A 23082-nucleotide genomic window follows, 5' to 3' on the forward strand; every position below is an offset into this window, starting at 1 on the left:
CCCTCCCTCCTGCACGTCTCCATGCAGACGATATGAACAATAGAAGCCCGTCCATAAAAGCAAGAGTGTGGGAGGGATGAGAGACGTCCACAGCCGCTGATGCAGACCTTTGCACCTTGACTGAAAAAACAGCAGCCAGATGGTTAAGTGTGCTGCCTGGCTGGCTGGCTGGGTGGGTGGGGGGGCTTGGGTGGGGACGAAGGGAACAGGCAGCTGAGAGGAAACTCCTAAATGTGTCCCAGCTGGGGAGGGAGATGGGCTGGGGAAGCACGAGACAAGGCTGGACTAGCATACACCTTGATGGGAAGAGCAGATGCAGGGAGGGAGGGAGGAGGGTTGTTTCTAAGTGTCTGTGAACATGCACATACATCCCACACCTGTGAGCCAACTGCCACTGTATGCAGCTATTCACAGAGAAGTCAATGTAAATACATACATAATAAAGCACAATATTTACAGCCTCCTAATACATAATGGCTGTATTATATGTTGGTTGATTGGGTTGTGGATTAATACAACTATATAGTCAGTTCTACAGAACTAACCGTGGCCAGTTTCCAACCAGGTACAGAGGTCCAGCTCCCTTTGCAGGCACTATGTAAATGTAGTTATGATACAATGTATAGGCTAAACAATATACATACTGTAATTGTTTTCTTCTGCCTGGTTTCCCTGTAGTCACTTTTAATTTTTAAATTTTCTATCCTTTTAATATCTTACATAGTTATGTTCATTTGCAAATGTGTACAGCTGTCTTTAATTTTAATGTTAGGTGGGTGCATTTTATCATGTTATTGTATATTTTATATGCACAAATAAATAAAATAAATATAAAATACGACTGGCTTCCTAATGCCCAGCAGGAAACGATAGATTTGGCATTAGTGGCATTAAAGTCAGACCAAATCTCACAAACAGATAAAAGATGTTCATCTCTAAGAGGTCATGATGCCATTTATAGTAAATGTGGTATAAAACAGATCTGGTCCACAGCCCTCACCTGCCACACCTCTGCTAAGTAAATCCAGAGACAGAAGGAAACGGTCCTATCAACTATTATAACCTCACAGTTTATCAGCAGTTAGCGTCACATATGAATACAGCTTGCCTGAAAATGGGAAGACGTTGCCAAAAATATATTATAATAATATGATATTATGTTATCACAGCACACATTGTATATATTACAGAGAGTGTAAGTATCATGGTAGAGGTACTGCTGCATGGATGTAATTACAGAAAAGCCGATGCACTGATACCCAGATTGAGGACAGCCTATGTTATCCTTCTTCCAAACAGATGGCTAGGATTGCCCAACTGAAGGTGTTGTTATGGCACAACTTTCCTTGGGGCTTCTTGCATCGTTTCTCAGGTCAAATGTGAAACTTGCCTCTGCTTTTCACTTGCAGGAAGTGTTTCTTACTCCAGGGGAGGGGGTGGAGATCTATTGTGGCGATGAGATCACTAACACAGCTCCGCTCCTAGCAAATGAGCTTGGAGTGATTCAATAAGAAATGCTAAGGAGGGTGTAGTGTCACGAAGAAGAAGCTGAGGGGAACCATTTCCAAAATATATATATATTTTTTTTAATTTACTAACCTTGAAGCCTCCAATGCGATGGTCTCTCTTGAACTCCTTGCCATTCTTGTACCATTTCAGAGTGGGAGGTGGGTTGCCGCTGGCCTGGCATCGAAACTTAACCGTCTTACTGGCTGGGACAGCATGAAGCTTTTTCTCCATTTTCTCTGGATGAGCCCATTGTGGGGCCATTGCTAAAGAATAAGACAAGAAAATACAGTTGAGTAAGAAATAAAATTATGTTTTCTAAAACTGAAAGACACAAAACTAAAGGTGAAAACTAATTTCATCTTAAGCTCCTCTTTTTTTTTTTTTTTTTTTTTTAAATAGAGAACATTACATAAGTACCCCTCTGAGAAACACCACCTTATCTTGGTGGAGGGGTATGCGTGACCCTGGGAGATATGCTGTCGAGGGCAATAGTTCCTGGTAGGGTCTCCCAAGGCAAATTGGTCCCAGGGGAGGTGCCAGACAAAGAGCAATTCACAGACCCCACATGAATCGGCCAAGAAGGATCTGCAGCACTTTGCCCCAAACAGGAAAACCGGGGCCCTCTCCTGGAGCCAGACTTGGGAGTGGAGGTCTGGTGCCCGGTCCTGGCACAGCTCAAAAGAACTACATGGAGCTAACTAACATTGGGGTCAGTGAATTGTCAGCTGGGTGGCAGGCAAAAGCATGGACCTAGGTGTGCTGAGCCCTGGCATCACAGACTCGTTCTAGGGACTTGGAATGTCACACCTCTTTGGCAGGGTAGGAATTACAGCTAGTGCAGGAGGTGGAGTAGTACCAGCTGAGCACCGCTGTGAGGAGTTTTTCCCTTACGCTTTGCGGTCGAATCATCAGCCATCCTTGGACACTTGGGTAGTGACCGAAAGAATGAGATGGCAGATACAAGTGGCTGAAATGGGTTTCCTTCATAGGTGGGCTGGGCTCACCCTGAGAGATAGGGTAAGGAGCAACGAGTGACGTCTGGACTACCTTGCTTAGCCTGCTGTCACCGTGACCTGGCCTTGGTTAAGCGGCAGAAAATGGATGAATGGATGACATAAAGCATGTTCACTTAAAAATAAGATTTCTAAATTACAGTCACAGGGCTTGGCAGTACTGAATGAGTAAGGATGTTAAGTTTCTTTTAATAAAATGAAAAATCACTTTTTTTAGATGCTGTGGCTTTGCCTACTTTGCCTCCGTTAGTAACGTATTGTTGTGTGCATTTCAGGGGGAGATAAAGCTCTGGAAGTCAGAGTACAAACTCAAGGCTGGCATGCTTGCCGTGCTTGGCTGCCGCTGGATTCTTTGTGGGCAGAGTGGGCAGTAGGAGCCAGATGACTAAGCCTGAGAGTTTTAATTACTCTATAGACAAATTGGAAGACATCTAAGGTTAACCACGGTTAGTCACCGCAGGGAACATTCCACAAGTGAAAGCTGTCACAGAGGTAGTGAAAACGCTCTGATTCAGAGTGAAATCATTCACCCAAGTGTGACCCACACACACACATGGCAGACCCATAATTGAATCATAAAGCTTTCAAATCACTGTCTATTCATGACAATTACTCACAACCCTGTGACTCTGGGCGAGCGAGTAATGACCATTTGTTGCCATAGCATTAGTAACTTGAAGAGATCAGCACACTTACGCAGCAGTTTTTGACTGCCCGACGGCTTGTTTTCCTCTGACGAAGACTCTTCATCTTCATCGTCATCCTCAGATGAGGCCAGGGTATCCACTAGAGAAACACAAAGTTACAATTCCATTTAATCTGATCCACACAGTGCTTTGTCCTGTCCATGCCCTTAACTGCTCACTTTTCATTTGTGATGGCAACATTTTCATGGCATTTCATGCCCATTATCCGAATTATTTACTTTTACACTAAAGTACAAGAACGTGACTATTCTGTAACACAAAGTAGAATAACAAATTACAAAGGCTGCTCCGATTCATCTGCGCCGTGTCTACGACTTTACCTGTGACGTTGAAGTAGATGCTGTGGTTGCCGAAGGTGGTGCATGCGTACAGGCCAGAGTCTGTCAGCTCCACAGTCTCAATCTCCAGCTGGTCATTGCGGATGCGTGCGTGTTCTCCATCCACCACTGCCACATGGTCTTTGGTCCAGTTGACAGCATGGAGGGAGTCTTTGGCAGAGCAACTCAATTCCAGACGCTCCCCAAGATAGAGCGTGAACAGCTCTGCTTGCGTTTCCACAGAGACTACCAAAAAGAATAGACGGACATGGTTTTATACCAACAGCTCAGTAGGTTATTTACAACTCAGTGATTTTATGTAATTATAAATGCAAAAATGGCTCCATGAGCACATACAAAAGCTAATTTCTTTGGCACAAACTATCTATATGATACATACTGCAAGTCATTCACAACAGGAGAGTCACCAGGATTGCTGTACTAACAATATCTCTGACTAAATAATAACTGAGGGAGTACAGAGTGTCTAACATGTTCAGAGAGCCTCTCACACAAAAAAACAGGGCTGTCTCTGTCCAAGAGACAGCCAGGGTTTCCGTCAGAAAAGTTGTTAAGCCCGATGGCAAGTGTTCTTTTTTTTTTTCCTCAATAGGGCCCGATCACAGACCGATGGCAACATTTACGCAGAGCCCAATAGTTTCTGTGATCACAGAATCAGGGTCGGAATTGCAGAATTTAAATTTGCACGGCCCCACTGTAACTGTAGTTTCAAAAATGCCTTAAAAATACATTAAAAAATAATTCCCAGTGGCTTAGGCTTGGTGGGGGGGGGAAAGTTAGGCCCGGTGGGCCACCAGGCTTGCAAAACACTGGGGGAAAACACTGACAGCAGAAAAGTCCTTTCTTGATTTCCTCCCAGCAAAACGCCTGCCTAACCTCTCCCTCAAATTAAATAATTTCCCAAATTAGTCAAGGCCCTATCGCCAGGCAGGCAAGGACCTACTTGGGAAAGGAAGGTGAAATTCAATTAGAAGATTGAAGAGAGGGGAGGCGTCACGCAGTGAGACACCTGAGCGCCCCCCCCCCCCCGTTCTAAATGACTACATAGTCCGCAAGGGGGAGGGGGTAACCCAATTATGCTGACACGTTGTCCATCACAATAGTGTTGTTTGTCTAGTTAAAAAGGTAAAGATCGTCAATGTCCATCTTGCTTGACATTCTTGCTCTGGGATCACACATCCATGCCAAAAAAAAGAAAAAAAAAAAAGGCACACAAAAGGTACACTTCGTTTCAATTAAAAGCAAATGGCATCCAATTTTGTGGCCATTAGGGCTGCAATTAAATATAATTTACAGTACGGATTCATCGGCTGAATATTTTTTCCAAATTAATTCTATTAATTAATCTATAAAATGTCAGAAAATACTGAAAAATGCCGCACAATTTCCCAGAGGTTAAGGTGTCGTCTTCAAATGTCCAAACAACACTCAAATATATTTAGTTAATGATAAAAGACAAGGCCAAGCAGCAAAAATTTGAGAAACAATTAATGTTTAAAGTTTGCGCTTAAAAAAAAAAAAAAAAAGTCAACCGATCGATCTATCGATTATCAAAATAGGTGCCGATTAATTCTTTGTTGACTAGACTAATAGACCAACTAATAAAAGAGCATCAAACTTCATCAGAAAGCCTTCGTTCGAGAGATTGGAGTGGCAGCAGGGGCAAGCAGCAATTCCTCCAATTTGAGAAACAAATAATGTTTAAAGTTTACGCTTAAAAAAATGACTCAAATGATTAACCGAGTATTAAAATAGGTGCAGATGTATTCTAATTGAATATTAGTTTCAGCTCTAGTATACATAGTTCTGTTCCGGTGCCAAGTAGCACAACAATGTAATTTATTCCCCTGTGGCAGCACTTTAATGTAAAATCTGAGTCATTTTACTCATCCTCCTTTCCCATTTCCTACAGAGTCCCTTCGGCATTATAGCAAAAAAGAAATGGAGCTAGATCAAAATGCCACAGCGGTAAGCGATTCTTCAAGATGAGATTATTCTGAACTGTTCTCAAAGCACACTGTTTGTAAAACGCACTTCCTCACAACAGGAAGCACATCTATATAGCATAACCTCAGGACAACGTCAGCAAACCTGACTAATCCCTCCCACCATCACAACAAAGGCCTCCAAACAATAAAAGGGGAAGAGGGCGCAGGGAGAGCGAGCCAGTGAGCATGTGCACAGGAGCGAGCGAGGGCCTGCAGCGGCAGGTTCTAGTGCCAGTTGCTATGGTGACCCCACTTGGGCCTAGTAAAGGTATTTCCTGGATCACATATGTCTGACAGGCCCTTAATCCCAGCAGGAAAAGGGGCCAGGGGGTAGGATCAACTTTCTCCTCAAAAACAAAACCGAAGGGGGAAAGCAGAAGAGGCATTTAGTGATGGACTACAGCCATCCAACCAGGAGACGGCCAATGCAACATCTCTGCGCTGTGTGTGGGGGGCCGGCCAGTATGTTTGGGTCCCTGCCCTCTAAATGGAGATGCCACTGATAAGACTGTGTCAACATCCCAGCTGTTAATCTGGCCGCAGACATCATAAAACGCCCATAAAAGCTGTACAATTTGCTTGTTACTTTATTGTAGGCCACAGTGACGACCATTTGTGCTTCTGTGACGACCTACTTAAAACTGGAGTAAGACAGGGCCCAACGCTAACTTTTTAAAAAAGTTGCCGGCTTGGCAACCAGGCATCAGCTTTTGGTTGCCGAAATTGACAATACGGTTGCCATGTTTTAAACTGCCTATGTTTGGAGCAATTTATTTCTTATGCAACTATACCACACATTTTAATAATGCAACAATGAGATAATGGCTTGCAATATAATTTCCCATGCCTCTCAAATAGGGGTGCAACGGATCACAACATTCACGGATCGGATACATTTTCGGATCAGCACATAAAAGGGGAGGAATTTAAATGATTATTAAAAATGTAATAACAATAACTGTTAATAATAATTACTTCACTCACCAGTAAATTGCTGTTAAAAGACAAAAACAGATGAGAATGGGGTATTTTACAATAACTTTGAATGCACCACAAGGTTTACCAGTTACGCAACATTTACCGTAGTCACGTCTGTTTTGTTTTTCTGACAACAGCAATGACCACCAGTGCAGCAGTTCTAGTTTGTGTCCTTTAGCTCATAGCTTTAGCGGCAGACTGTTAAGTCCCGATGTTGGAATCCTCTACAGTGAAATACAGTCACACTTTTACACCGTTTAGCTGTCAGCATTTTAAACCGTGTTTAATCCAGCTACTACTGTAGCTAACGGTAGGCTAACGTTACCTGCTGCCAAGTGTAACGTGTCATTAGTTTTTACTAGCACTGACATGCAGTGATGCTTCTGTTGCCTTTAACGTCTGTTTCGGAGCATCAGAGAGCAGCGCAGACATTTAGGTGGCACCGTAATGAGGCACCGAAATCCGCGTTGCTATTCCGTCACGTGGATATATTAGCACCGGATTTTAACATGCGCCGGTAACGTGAAAAGAAAATTGCGTTGCCTGTATCTTTTCACGGCAAACGCGCGCGTGTGGAAAGCGGTCGCCCAACAGCTAAAAAGTTGTGTTGCGCACAAACGTAGTGTTTTGAACTTTACGGAGACAAAAAAAAAAAAGACTTCTTTTCAAATAAGATTTTCCAGTTTTCTAAGTTTTGGTGAGTTTTTATATATTAAAAACAAAAAAATTAACAGGTGGTTGTCAAAGGGGGCAACCAGAGGCCACGAAACGGTTGCCAATTGACTCAATCTGGTTGCCAAGGGCAACCGTTCCTATCGAGTCCTGTAAGATCTAAAAAAAAAAAAGACAGAGCTACTATTTTTCTGATTAACTCAGTGTAGAAATAGGATGCCAACAAAATTTAGATACACACTTGCATCACTCACAGTAAATTTATTTTTCAACTCTTCACACTGAGGTAAGTGCCAAGTTTCCAGCATTTCCTTTGAATCTGAGGACGTTTCATCTCAGCTAATCCTCCTGCCGCTATGATTGGATTAAAATGGATTAAGGACCACATTTTCAGAAAGCAACCCATCTGGAATGTGTTCCATCAACCATTTGGAAAAATTGATTGACATTGTTTAAAATCAGCCTAATGACAAAAATCATGACAGGAATTTTGTGAAGAAGAAATCATTGAGGAGGTTTTCTCACTTGTCTATAAATTCAAGACCCGGTAAAAAGGAAGAGTTGGCGCCAGTCGATGGAACCTTCTCTGACTACAAGATAGGAAGCAATATGCCGCGTGAATGACTTCTGGGATTTCCTGCTCTCACTGGAGTGATGGTTGAATGCAGGGAAGTCGAGCTGGTTGAGGCTCTGCGGTGGCACGCAGAGAAAAAAAAAAAATGACTATGGCAAGTTTCCTCTGCTGATTTGACCACACCAGAGTGAAGGGGTGGGCGACTGTAGAGGGGATTGATAAGAGACAAAAGGCAGGACTGGCAGGAAGCAAAAGAATAGGACAATGCCCATTAGCAAACCTAAAAAAATTCACTGAGCGAGTGTCCCTCCTGAAAGCACTCCAGTGGAGGACCTTTTCATTCCTAAATGAGATGCTGACAATCAGCATGGATTAACACTTGGGAGCTACAAGGATTACTGTGCAGGGCAAAGTTGTTCCAGTGTCATTCAAATGAGTTCAGCTACATTTAGCCTTACATTATAGCTTAAAAAGGACAAACCGTCACACCAGGGACTCTTAAAAGAATTAAACTTTATTGGTTATGGTTATTTTATTGATCTAGTTATATTACTACTGTTATCAGTACTGTCTGCTCTGCTGCTTGTTTGTCTAAGGAACAACACAGGCAGAGACTTTTGCAGAGACATGTTGCAACAGAGACGAAAGCAATCCATTACACTCAAACACATGCATCGCTGTCCTTCCTATCCAGATTTTTCCCATATGTATTCATCAGGAAAACCTGTTGCTTAGCCATTTAGAGCATCACACTGCATCAGTCTTCAAAAGACTGGAGTAAGGATTCTTCTGGACATTTCAATTGCATCACAAATTCTGCTTATTCTTTACAATTTTAACATCATGTTTACTGCTAAACCTCTATCCATAAATAGCTTTGGGGAAACATGTCACCAATATGTGCTTGCTTTCCCCATTCTTAGGACGTTCTTTTTTTTTTTTTTTTTTTAGACTGATACGAATGTTACTAATTATACAAAATGATAAAGCATGAAAGCTGATCTGTGTCACTATAGTGCACCACGATGACATAACTCCACTGACAGAGAATGAACAATGCCCAAATGGTTATCATTGAGTTGAAATGAATGCTCACAGGGAAAAAGTCAGATTTATCTGACATTATCCTTAAATTCAGTTCACTTGTTTTGTCCTCTCTGAGAGTCAGCAGAGCCATGCTCCTCTGGGCCCCCATCACTGTCTGAGAAGAGTCTGTCTCAGGACTGTGGCAGCTCTAGACTTTACGAGCCCTCCACTCAAGGGTCAGGACTTGAGTGGCAGCAGAGCATCGAGTCAAACAAAATCACCTGGGACCGCCATATAAATAACTTTTTGAAGTTCACTGTCACAAACAGAAAGATTTACCGACATTGAAATGAGGACGACAAAAACACAAGTTTCTCTGAATGATCTCACTGAGAAAAAGAAAAAAAAAAAGGGTCGGTAATCGTTTGAATGGCAGTCTGTTTGGCCTCTGAAGAAATGTAATGCATTTCATTTGTTCAGGGAATATTCTTTTCTTATGTGAACAACTAAAAACAAAATCCCCCCCCTCCCCCCCCCCTCCCCAAGACAAACAAAAGAGGCACGCATAAAACATGACCGTTGTTTCCCCAACCAAGACAAAAGGAATGCAACCAAATGCTTCTACTGTGATTGTTTGTCGACAGCTGAAGCCATCCGTCACCCAGCAGGGAAGCGGGGAGAAAGTGAAGCATTCCCAGGCAAAAGTCAGTGGGGGAGCAGGAGGAAAAGCACAGAGGCGCATAGATAGTACCTGGCCATTTGGTGATTAAGAACAGGGAGTGTAAATGAATCAGACTTCCCCCACCCTGCTGGAAATTTATGGCTCACCTTAGAAGACAAACATTCTCCTCAGAAACCCTATCCTTCAGGACAAGGGAGGGCTCAAAGTAGCATCTTCTTTCCTTTTTCCCCCCCCCTTCTTCTTCTTCTTCAAAAAAAAACAGGCTAATTTATGGTTTCCCTGGCAGTTAACTCCTCTCCCAGTGACAACAAATACCTTTTCATTACAAAGGAGGAGAGGAGCAGGGACTGCTAGGTAGTGGGGCTGCCTGTAGGCTACAGATGGGAGTCATTTACTCCTCCCTGTCCCACTGTTGGCTTAAACACAGCCGCACCAAGTTTATTTTAGGGCTTACAGCCCAAGAGAGACCCTCTTGCTTAATTACTCTAATTATAATGCTGAGCTTTATCATATTCTTTTGCTGCTCCCCACTTCCGACTGCAAAGTGTAAACATCCAAACCCATCTACCCACAAGTCCAGGCAGCTATTACACTGCTGGACTGTATCCAAGAGACACATTTTTAAGGATTCGATTTCAGTGCCTCTTTCCACTTTTCAGAACTTGTGTAACAGCCAGACCGGGCTAAATTCTTTGTAGGAGAATCTTAAAGTTGTACTGGCCAGATGAACAACAAAATAAAATCAACAGACCAAAAGTTCAGTCTGTGAGATTTGTTGAGAACCCTAATGAGCTCAGAGTATGAATTGGTTTAGTTGGCCAGGGAGAAAAAAACAGAAAAAAAAGGTGTAACTAATAGTCACAAACACAGTTGTGCTACATCTGACGCAGTAAAGGGCACTCAAACATCAGACTCGGGCAAATGGGGGTGGTGGAGGAAACACTGACGCCACAAAGGACAGACTTCACCAAAGCCTGGAGTGTGTTAGGGTTACATTCCTGTACGAAGAACAAAGCTTTGATTATCAATGGACTGTTTCTCGAAATAAGTCAGACTTAATAAGTTCAAAAGAGTTAGGCTATGTGACATTTAATATTACTGCAACTAGAAAAAAAGCAGGGTACAAATGAAGTCTGAGTAGCTTTAAGATTTCAAGCCATCTTACCTTCATCAGTGCTGCTGGCAGGCCGGCACTGGGTCCTTAAAACTTGGGCAAATAAAACCAGACTCAGAAGTATACTTGGCCTCATCAGCATCCTGCTGAGGGAGCTACAACTGTTGGCTTTTCTGCGACTGGAACTCCATTCAGACCGGTAGGGCATCAGCAGCGGGTCATTCACAGTGCTAAACTAAAAAAAAACGACAAAAACAACGTGAGCAAGCCTCATGATTTCAAAGTTTTGTTATGATGAGTAATATGAGAAAAACAACGAGACAAAAATCAGTTTAGGATACATGTTGGTAAGACAGAAAGAAATATTTGCTTGGACTAGGCTAGAGGAAAATAAACGTAACGCAAGAATGAAAACATTTAGAAAATGCTGTTCTGTGGCTCTTCAAAAACGGAAACAAAATCATTTTATAAAATCATTTTGTTGACAAGGAAATTCCTCACCTCGTCAAAAAAAGAGAGAATATTCTGTATGACCACAGGGCTGGTGGTAGAAGGTACTCGAGCATTTGGGCCTGCTTGTACAAGAACACTGATAAGAAGCTGCAGAGCATGAGGCTCGCTGATAGCTCAAGCAAACAAACACTGGCTACATCTTGCTCAGCTCTTAGGAATTCAATAATAGGTTTTTAAGACGTCAAAGTAACTATTGGAAGTATGAACTCAAAAAGACTGTCATAACACACAGTCAATGTTCGAGTTTTCGTTTTCGCTGCTAGGCCGCTTTTGGGGTTGGAAGATGTACAGTAGTGGGTGACCCTCACATGCACATCTGCTTGCATCATCACCTCTACAGCATCTGGCCACAGAGATTAACACATGCCCCAAAACCCCCATAACCCCCCTTGAGGAATTTGTTTAAGACTTAAGACCAAAAAAAAAAAAAACTAGCCTGTTATGTGACACCCTTGTAGAGAGAGACTGCGGAGCCATCATTTCCACGCTGAGAGATCTATCACCTAACAGTTGGTTTTGGTCCACAAACCCAAATTGACACCCCCCCCCCCGCAACCACTTGCTCCCATGAGTTGTCATGAAAGGTAAAACAAATGCTGGTTTTACCCTAGCCAAACCAAAGAACACTGGCCTCATCAAGGAAGACCCTACAAATCAATGGAGTCATAAATGAATCCATAATGTCACAGTCCACTCTGTTAAAACGACAACAGCAGCAGCATCACATCTGGGTCAAAGTAACCCCAACTCGGTTTACGCTTCCACACAAAGTCATGTTCAGAAGCAGCTGTGGTTTCCTTTAAGAGAGGTAATCGCTCGTGTGAGTGTTCGTCACTAAAAACAGTCACTGTGTTCTCCTCGAAACCAATTCAATTTCACTTTCCAAGAATGGTCTAGTGTTCTAGCAGCTGAGCTGGGTCAGGGTAGTCCGGGGAGGGGGGGGATAAAGAAGCTTGGTCATCGCGGCTCTGTAAGCAGTGAGTCAGTGTTTAGGGAAGGCTCCAACAAAGTGCTTTTTTTTTTTTTTAGGAGGAAGAAGCTTCTTCAAAGTATGACACAACACTTTGTCATCATACTCCCGCGGGAGCATGAGTTAAACATACAGTGTGTCTTACCATCCACGCAGAGTGGACACTCCTCTTTGACTTGTGAGTAGTTCAGAACAGAGAATGACCGACACATTGGCAGGTTGATCTCGTTGGCCGATATTGGCTTATTCTAAATGTTAGCATCAGAAAAAGAAAGAAGTATAGGCTGCATTTTTGTGTGTGTGTGTGTATATGTATATATATATATATATATATATATATATATATATATAATAATATAATATATATATAATTCTCTATATCATATATTGCAGATATAGAGAATTGGTCAGCCGATAAGAGTCATAAAATTGCAGCACTGAAATACTAGAACTAGTATTGAGGTCATTTTAAAAAACTGTGTAACCATTATAGCTTGTTTTTTTTTTTCCAGCTGTAAAATGCCCCGTTCAGAATGCATATTGGTCACAATTCTTTTAAAAAACAAATTTAAGGTGTGGTGTTTCTCAAATATCAATATAAGTATTGGACTTTAAAAAAAAAAAAACAAAAAAAAAAAAAAAAACCAGCAACCGCATTTCGGGATGTAGTTGCTATACAAATTAATTTCACTTTCTTTACTAATCAAAATGTACTGTTACTTTTTACCTACGGTCATATCTTGTTTCTCAGTAGTAAAATATACTGCCTCAGGACATATCCTGCAGCAGAACTCAAACAAATTTGAGAGATCCCTGCCAAATAATATTTGAGGAACCAAATTATTAAGTCACATTCTGATTTACATAGGCTAAATGACACATGGGTAATAAATGAAGAAAGATTACACACCAACACATCTCACACCTGTGAGCTCTCCAAGCTCTCTCCAATACTTCCGTCCTTTACTGGGGCCACTAAAACACATCTACTGGTTCTGATGGATGAAACCAGTTCTATGTTCGCTTCACTTCACCAGACTTGTGTAGTGACTAACCGACTAACAGGCAAGTCTAAACCCTTGAGCAGCGGTAGATTCAAACTAAAATACCAACACCTATCCAATGATTTGGTCTTAAGCTGCAGACACACAGAGCTGACGGCCAAACGTCGGCAGAAAAGGTAGATGGACTGATCAGTCTCCCCAAATTGGTCAAAAAAGTGCCTCGGAACACACCAAAGCGACGAGACGTAATACGTCTCCATAACAGCAGGCGGCGCTAAATCTGTATTGTCGCCCAAAAATGAAAACCAGCAGCTGGTTTCTCTGGAAATTCAAAGACAGACTGTCATGGCGGCTTGGTTCAGAATACGATCTCATATTGTACTAAAATAGTTCACCGAAACGTGTTTCTGAAAACATTTTAAGAGAGAAATAGGCCATGCAGTTGCTGAATCGGTCTTCATTTCAGATCGCCAAAGGTCAGTTTAAAAGATTTGTCAGATTTTGAGAGACTCTAGTCACGCTCATTCCGCTCCACGTTTCCGGGTTGGCACTCTACCAATCAGATGGGTCATTTGAGTCCGACTGCCCGCAGCGCCCGCCCCGCCGATTATACATGTCAAATCGGCCAAAATGAAGGACGACGGCACGGAACACACTGAACAGACTCGAGTCACTGACCTCGCCAGACTGTCCAACGGCCGATTATCAGCTCGGTGTGTCCGGGCCTTTACACTGCTCTTTTTGGTGCAAAACCCTTGTTTCCCACTTTCTAAATCTTTTTATTTGGGGATCTGTCACCATTACTAATACTTTGTTGGTACAACTGTTGGTGAGGCATGAAAATACATTCTGAGTTTTGTTGCTCACATTTTTCAGGAAGCAATTTTGCTTATAAACGTGTGAAACAAAATAGATTAAAAAAGCCGCAGAAGCAGAATGAGTTGTAGCTAATGAACAGTGAGTGACTGCTCAGAAAATAAAAGAAGACTTGCATTTGAAAAGGATTAAAGACATGCCGTACAAAAACACTTCATTGAAAACCTGGCAAATAAAAAAGGGGTTAAACTAACCCGATTAGAACATGCAAGACACATTTAGCTTCTTTCATTATACAAAAGACAAAGGTTACAGGCCTAACCCATAACATGGCCTGCACCATAATTACTGTTCACTGTCATCCATGCATAAAATTCCTCAGCACCCAAATTCTGGAGCCCCCTTCCCAGTTAACTGTGCACTCCCAGCCAGCAACAGAGCCAGTCTGCACACGGCTGCAGTTGAGCGGACATAAGAGCATCAGACCATCTCCCCGAGGCTACTGTTTTCACAAAAACAGACACTTCTGGCTTTTTCTTTGCAGCCTCACAATCTGAATCAGTGGTTTGCCGCCAGTCCGGAGGGAGATCAGGTGTCATGAGATTACACTCAAATGTAAAGACAATCAATGCCAAGCCACCCGACACTATGCCATTTGGTTGACACTTCAATTCAAAGTGCTTCTCAGTACATTCAGTGCTTTTCAGTATGCATGAATATGTAGGTTTTCCCAAGGGAGGTTAAATCGGGAAACACAACTCTACCCTTGGAGAGGTTACTAAAATGCACGGTATACGTTGTATCGGAATTAAAATCAGCCTAAAAATCCCTAAACATGCACACACAATCAAATAAACCTGAAAACAACTTAAAATATCAATCTGAAGGATGACAGACTAAAATCTACTTACTAGTAAAATGTACACCACACAAAGCTTGCAAGGAAGCATTTAATTTCACACTACATTCCTTGATGGATTTAGTTAAATACAATCATAAAGCTCAAGTCACAATAACTTTGTGCCAGGGGAGCAGCGTAGTAAATTAAAGGACAGGACTATTCCTCACTTCCCATTATATGGTTCAGGAGAAAACGTTTTCCCTCCTGGTGAACTCCCTGTGGACGTGCTGCTTTTCTAAACCATCCATCTTCTCTCTCTCCCTTTATACCATAACATTAAGAGCTTTACATAACATCAGACTGGCCCCTCCAGACCAAGGCTTCATGACAGATGTAGTAATGATGGCTGCCCTCTGAGAATTTAAAAGATGTTACTTGACTGCATTTCTGAATAAGTAGTTGGTACCACGAATTGAGTGAGATGATGTGAAATGAACTTTCTTGGTTATATTTCGTACATAGATATATGTTTTATATCTATGGTTTGGTAGTTTAGTTTGAGCCTGTGACAAAAATAGGACATGGGCTAAATACATGGCTGAGGATGGATAAGGTGACATGGATCATTTTTTGCAGAGATACAACCCAATTGATAGCAGCACTACTGCAAACATTGCCTATATCACAAGACAGTAAAGAAGTTCAGAAACGTGCTACGGATCCACGAAGACAAACTCCATTGTTTATAAGAAATAACGCCATCATGTGCAGTTTTAAACATTTGCTTTCTAGGTTTCACTGTTGATGTACTGGGGAGCATTTGTTCAAGTTAGTTATCTAGCTAATCTGATTAAAAGGCGCAGCCAGCTGTGGCTTTAGATAGAATACTGAAGGAGTTGTTAGCAGGACTGCAGGCAACATTTGGGCCTTGTGCTTTAACGTGACTGTAAGTTCCCTTTCTTTTTCAAGCATGGAGGAGACTGAGGTGTTACTACGCACGAAACGGACTAAAAGGTCTCCTGAGAAAGCAAAGTACGCAACGTTACGTAAACAGACAGTTTTCCCATTTTACTCATTTTCAAAGCACAAACAACATGTAATGTAAAATAAAACAGGTGGTTGTGTGTCAGAAATAAAATAACTGTGTCAATTTAAGGGCCACAATTCTTGAATTAGCTCCTTTTTTAACGACAAATAACGTTATTTCAATGGGGAACAACAGCTATGACGTTAAACCCTTTAGCACGTAAACACAATTTAAGTCAACGTTAAATCAGAGAGTGAAGGAATAATAAGAACATCAGCTCACCTTACTGGCGGGGGGCTGTGAAACAGCCAGTGTTGGTCAGATAAGGAAGACTCCGGAGCTGAGATTGGATGCAGAAAAAAAACTTCCCGAAAAACAGTAACGTTATATCCAGAGAAATGTGTGGTCCGTTAACGAAGCTCACTAAATCCAAGCTATCAACGAGTGGCTAACAAGTTCGCGCATATTTTTTTTTTTGCAAAACTTGTGCGACAGAAAGAACGTGCGTCCCCCACTCCGAGAAACCCAAATAATCAACGGAGCGAGAAAAAAATAAAATAAAACTTCCTATAGCGTTGAATTTGTTTTATTTTAACGTTTTCCTGATTTGCTTTGCGACACGCTTCTTTTATCTTAACGGTACCTGGCTAACGTTAACCCAAACAGACCCGAAAAAACTACGTGAGTGCAGCCTATGCGGTAGCTCTTGGTAGTCCCTTTATCCCAAACGTTTCGCTCGCGATGAAATGAAGTCGCCTCACCTCCGAAAACAGTATCCTAAAGTTGTTCAACTCACTGTAACAAAATATCCGCAAACAAAATTCCATTCGGTGTCATATTTATACAAAAAAATGGTACTTAAATGAATCCTAAACAGTATTTTGACGATTCCTGGGGGAGAAACGCTGTTAAACAACGAAGAGCCCGGGCTGCTCCAAACCAAACCTCCCCCCTTAAATCTGAGAGAATATGCGCATCCTCCAGACCATTGTCAACACCGAGGCACTAACACAGACAACTTCCTGTCTCTAGCTATAAAATAAATGCCAAAACCGGCGCCAAGAGGCAGCAGTTGACTAGTTAGATAACCTTTGGACTAATATAGTTGGCTCAATACACAATTTCTGTCCAGCATGTTCATTTCGCTCTGCTTTGTGAGACAGATGGTCATCTTTAGCTCCCATTCTATTGTAGCCAAAGGTGCTACCTTTAGGTAAAAACCTTTTTAAACAATCTTTTGCAGAAATAAAGGGGACATGGCGAATATTAACGTGGTGATGATGCATTTATTGGCGCTTTAATTAGTGTTTGTTGAGTTAAAACAGAAAAACACCATTACATCAAAATGGAGAGCTATTAGACCACCTCTACATTACTTTTTACTTGTACTTGAGTTTACCTTGTATGTATTGTATATATTTCCAACCATAGTTATTTAACGAAAAAAAAAAAATCATCTAATATTGTGCAACATCAGCCACGTTAATTATTTTGACACAACATATTCACTCCATATTCAATGCATTGTCTCAATCTGTGATGAAAGTGCGGCTTTTATTTTGAATGTCAAACAGCCGGAATTCCGACATTATTCAGGCTGTTACTTTCCAACTTGACGCAGGTCTGCCCAGGCTGGTAGGCTCCCCGGCCCTGCCATCCACAGCACCTTTCCAGCAGAGCTCCAACTCTCCACACCTCGCTCTTTGCATTGTGGGATTGGAGACTACACGATACACAGGCCAATACTGTAACTATAAATAATTATAGTGCTCCTGTGTACATTTCAACTACCACAATGGAAATAAACTACATAAACTAACTACAAACTACGAACTCAGTATTGATCAAATCACATATAAGAAAAATATAGGCAATACATAAAATAAAATATCAAACAAGATCCCTATAAGGTCATTGAACACTATAATGCCATAGAAGACAGTGTTCATTCTTATTGAACACCACTTTTACTTTGGAAGATTCAAAATCCTTTATTAATCCCACAACAGGGAAAGTCACCATTTTAGCAGCAAGGGATAGGGGGGGAAAGTACAAGATACTATAAAGATAAACAAACATATAAGTTAAGAAAATAAATAGTAAAATGTGTTTACAGTATTGAGAAAATAAATAGTAAATAGGTCAAGGTAAAGGTCACTTTAGGATCACTAAAAAAAGTCCCATGTAGACATAGGACATTAATATAAATGTGTGTTGCATTTTACAAAGACGTTGAGCTCTTATTAAAAACTTTAACAACGAGACTTTCCAAACTAAAAGCATTTCCACTTTAAAAAGTTGCAATAACATCCAGGGAGCCCACACTGATGGTAGACATGAGAAGACAAAGGCGTATCAGTGTAAAGAGATGTTTACTCACTGAATGAATGAGTGGACTGGGCAAGAAGTGTGTATGAGTCAGTGTATCTGAGGAGGGAAATTGGTTTTCTTTGCAGGAATTCAGACAACCAACATGAATACTAATTCACTGACAGAAAGTAACCACTTTCATCAACTTCCCGTTCAAGGCGACTATGAAATAGCTTTATTGTACTGGCGTGAAGATCATATGCTTTGGCAGCATTTCAAAGAGCATCAGAATTTCAAATGTATCTGCCAAGTCAGCACAAACACAAGTTTGCATTGCTTGATCAAACACATAGTTCATATGTGAAGACCTCATATGGTCTTTGATTTCATGTCACCATTGACAAATGATTGACGACTGAAGCTGCAGACACATGGGAGCAGATTTGTGTTTCAACATGTGTTAGCCTTTCATCTTCCATGCAACATCCTGTATGATGTTAAAGCCATTCACAAAATGAGGTGACTTTATATTCACTTTATTTTATTGGAGATCTAAATTCAGTATTTTGAAGGTCAGTACTAAGGAATCACATATTTAAACAACAACTTCTGTTCTGGACAGGACAGGACAGTTTCTTTCTGCAGGCCACCACTCTGATGAAGAGATAAAGAGATATTTTGCTGGTTTGAATCCAGCTCTGTGTCATCTTTTTGGGTTTGCAGATGAACGGTGTGTTCGGAGCGCTCGGAGCTCCTATAGCTAAGCAGAGCAGCAGAGGACTGCAGAGATCCATAGGATGACGTGAAACGTGGATCTCGGCAGACCTCGGCTGCTCCGAGCTCTGCGCACTGGTGCCGTGGAGGGAAGCCAAACACTGTTCATTTTAACACACTGCCCACACAAAGATGACACAGAGCTGGATTAAGAAAGGCAAAGTATCCCTTTAATATTAGTCCATAGTGTCAATAACCCTGTAACACCAAACATCCACTGTACTTCACGGTACCTGTAAAGTACATATTTTATATATATAGTTTTTATAGGTATGTCTATTTCTGTGTAAGTACATTAAGAGTAGTCTGGATCAACGGAAGTACATTTTCAGGATAATTGTCTGACATGTCAATCACCTTCCGCTCTGTGTGTATTGCCGTTCTCAAACTGTGCATCAGGAAACGACAACAAGCTTCGAGCTAGCAAGCTACACACTGAAAACCTAGTTTTAAAAAAATTGGGATCGTGCAACAAGACAGGCCTGCTTGGTTCTTTCGGGGAATGATTGTAAAGATTTACAAAGAATATGTTTACGGCATTTACTCTCTGAGACGTTTTGGGACCGATTGGTGGAGATTGCATTGGATGAAATACACACAACGATACACTGGTATTAACGATGTATCCAGCAAATTTATAAAGCTCATGTTACTGTATTGTGTGAACAGTTAACTTCATTTAATATTGTATGTTGTGTTTTCTTTTGCGGGGTGCAAATGTCACTGTGTCCGGAGCTTAGCGCCGCCCAAGACGATTGTGATTGGTTTAAAGAAATGCAAACAAACCAGTGTTTTTTTTCTCATATCCTAGAATGTATGTGTGGTGTATAGCCAGACCTTACTCCACACATGCTGTGGGGATAGGTCTGGCAATGTGAGACTACATTAAGAGTAACAAAAACCAGAGTCGAATTCCTTGTTTGTATACACACTTACTTGGCCAATAAAGCGGATTCAGATTTGTAGACGCTGCACTTTTCTACTACCTGTCCTCTATCGAGAAAGCAAACACTATCTTATTGCTGTTATATTGGTTGTAACACGAGCCCCAAACTGAGCTTCTATCAGCAAACACAGGAGGATCTTGGCATGACGTTACAGGATGTATGACTTCTTTGACTCATCCAGATTTGATTAAGCGTTGCTATTGTAATCGATCCACCTACGAAATAAAATTTTAGATTATAAAGTGAAAGTGCAAGAAGAGATCAAAACAGAACAATACACTATGAATAAAAATGTTACAAAAGGAAATGCATCAAAATACAAACCTTTCAGTGCAGTACGCAGTGGAGTTTAGGGACTAGATAGGTGAAGACACTTAAATGCTGTGATATTGTGAATTTATCTAACATTTTATTTATATATTTTTTTGTTAACCGCAGCTTTGCAATGCTCAAGCACTCAGTAAAAACATTTTTTATTTAAAAATGAAATGCACATCACATGCAGATACAAAATTTTAATGTTACATACTCTTACTGAAAACATTGTCACTTGTGTTATCAGTTTAAAACCTCTGTTCAGTTCAGTTCATTTCTTAAAGGAACACGGCGACTTATTGAGACTTTAGCTTATTCACCGTATGCCCCAGAGTTAGATAAGTCCATACATACCCTTCTCATCTCCGTGCGTGTTGTAACTCTGTCTGACGCACCCACTGCTAGCCTAGCTTAGCACAGATGCTGGAGGTAATCGGCTCCAACTAGCCTACTGCTCCCAATAAGTGACAAAATAACGGCAACATTTTCCTATTTACATGTTGTGATTTGTATAGTCACAGCGTGTACAAATAACAAGGTTACATGAGACACAGCCATCTTCTAACCGTATACAAACTGGGAACTATATTCTTAGAAGGCGAAGCACTGCTACTTCTGCTACTTGGGTGGAGTGATTTGCTCGCAGCACATGAGAAGCCCCGTGGTGAGGAGCAGAGAGTTCGCCTGGCATTCGCTCAGAGTTGGAGTAATAGAATCGCTAATCACTCCGCCCAAGTAACAGTGCTTTGCCTTCTGACTGTGTTGTGAAAATGTTGGCGTTATTTTGTCACTTATTGGGAGCAGTAGGCTAGGTGGAGCCGGTTACCTCCAGGATCTGTGCTAAGCTAGGCTAGCAGTAGGTGCGTCGGACAGAGTTACGACACGCACGGAGATGAGAAGGGTATGTATGGACTTATCTAACTCTGGGGGATACGGTGAATCAGCTAAAGTCCCAGTAAGGACGTGTTCCTTTAAAGTGTAACTCCACAGATTTAACACATCAAAGTCTGCAGGATTTAGGAAGTATTACTGCATATGTAAAACGGTTGTATCAATCCTTTTGTGGCTCCAGAAGTCTGATAACTTGCCTAAAGGGCATCACTTGATGCAATTTATCAGACTTTAGCTTTAGTTTAAGTTTGAAAATGAAAAAAAAGATATCTGGTTGTGTAGAGTAAGAAAGACATGACGTTACCAGACGTCTCTTTTCATTGAAGCTTGAGGCTAGCAACTAGAGGCTACAGTAGCCACTATCAGCTTAACAAACCGTCGGTGGTCAAGATGCATTTTGGGTAACATAGGCGCCCGGTTTTTACAAGAAAACCGAATGCGTTGAATAAAAAAAGCTTACATCTCTGGTTCTGTTGTATTGATTTTTATACCTTTTTGTTGACTGGCCATTGTGAGTCTGGGAATGTTATAGGAGTGCGATGCTAAACAGCTGGAGTACTCTTTTCAAGGAATAGCCTAGCTCAACATTTTGGGAAACATTGCTTATTTGTTTCTGCCGAGTTAGATGAGAAGATTGATACTACTCTCATATCTGTACACTAACAATGAAGCTACCCACAGCAGCTGGTTAGCTTAGCTTAGGTTAGGTTAGTACGAAGAGTGAAAACAGGGGTTGTGTGGTTTTACGGGAGCTTATCTTCTTTGCCTGGGTGCAGTGTCTTCCTGGAGTCTTGTCGTCACGAGGTTGTCAGAAAACTAGCTAAGACAGACAGAGAGTGACTGGAATAATGAATAAGACAAGAAGTGTAATCCTCGTCGGCAAAAAAGCGAAAATTGGAAGACATAGCTTCTTGGTACATAACGGCTACCGTAGTTGCAACACGCATTTGAAAAAGCGAGGCGCTAGAGAGCACTCTTCGTTTGAATGCAAAATACAATTTCACCGCTAGATGGGAGAAATTCCTACACAGTGTACCTTTAAGGTGCTGGTAGGCAGATTTTTTTTTTTAACCTTTGGACAGAGCTAAGCCAGCCGTTTCTCTGTTTCCAGTCTTTCTGCTAAGCTAACTGTCTGCAGGCTGTAGCTTCATATTTCATGTAGGCTACAGACATGAGAAGGGTATCCATCGTCTCAGCAAACTCTTGACAAGAAAGCAAACATGCATATTTCCCAAAATGTCTAAACTATTAAAACTATTCCTTAACGTTACAGTGACTGACTAATGCCGAAAGCACATATTGCCTTTATGCAACACGTTTTGATTGGTGTATTTCGGTCAGACACTCTTGCATTTCAAATTTCTAAACTGCCTTTTTTGTCAAATGCACTTTAAGCTCAAATGAACTTGCGACTTCAAAGAGAGCTGCTGACTATGTAGCAGATGGAGTGTGAATCTGACAACCACATACATACCAGAGACAAACCAAGCATGTTTATAAGGGTAACTAACAGTGAGAGTTAAATGTGCAATGTGCTGCCATCAGCCACATCTTACGATTTCAGAGCTTCAAAACACGACCTTTGATGCAACAAGCAGTTTGAAACCACATATTTTTCGAGACATTTTTTTTTGTGTCACTGATAAAGAGTTCCCTTGGGATGTGCAACACCGCTGTTAATGATTTACTCTACAGAGGACAAGAAAGCCTTGGAAGAAGTCATAACATATGGGGATGGTTTATTCATTCTGTTGCTTATTGTTTTCCTCCGATGATAGGAGGTGACTGATCTTAAACTCTTCACCCCAGTCTGAGCAGTGACGGCTGTGGGTGGTAAAGATTCTGCAAAACAGAGGGAAAAGAAAAAGAAAAAACAATTGCAGACCAATAAAAGATGGTCTTTGGTTGTTTATAGCAGCACAGGGGAGACATACTGTCTATGTTTCTATACTGGTTCACTGGCACACATAAGAGAATGAAAGCTAACTTGTATAATGAGGGACTCATTTGAAAAAATAAAAGAAGCTTCAATTTTTAATCATTAACCTGTCCCTGTGATGTGTACATGCCATG

General features: G+C 41.3%; 1 protein-coding gene across 4 annotated transcripts in view; it reads right to left on the reverse strand.

Annotated features, from left to right (window-relative positions):
* fgfr1a (fibroblast growth factor receptor 1a) overlaps positions 1–16755 on the reverse strand; it is a 31214-nt gene extending 14459 nt beyond the window's left edge. For 2 of the 4 annotated variants that reach the window (XM_031300761.2, XM_031300759.2), the window contains exons 1-5: positions 16055–16755; positions 10653–10836; positions 3550–3792; positions 3219–3308; positions 1600–1772 (exon numbers count right to left, since the gene is read on the reverse strand). In XM_031300761.2, the coding sequence (XP_031156621.1) occupies positions 1600–1772; positions 3219–3308; positions 3550–3792; positions 10653–10809 (663 nt within the window). In that variant the 5' untranslated portion in view covers positions 10810–10836; positions 16055–16755. The remainder of the gene's footprint in view (positions 1–1599; positions 1773–3218; positions 3309–3549; positions 3793–10652; positions 10837–16054) is intronic. The other 2 variants (XM_031300762.2, XM_031300760.2) reach the window with 1 other exon arrangement.
* Positions 16756–23082: the final 6327 nt, after the last annotated feature.

This window comes from Sander lucioperca, chromosome 2 (genome assembly GCF_008315115.2).
Source record: "Sander lucioperca isolate FBNREF2018 chromosome 2, SLUC_FBN_1.2, whole genome shotgun sequence".
In the NCBI taxonomy this organism is placed as follows: domain Eukaryota; kingdom Metazoa; phylum Chordata; class Actinopteri; order Perciformes; family Percidae; genus Sander; species Sander lucioperca.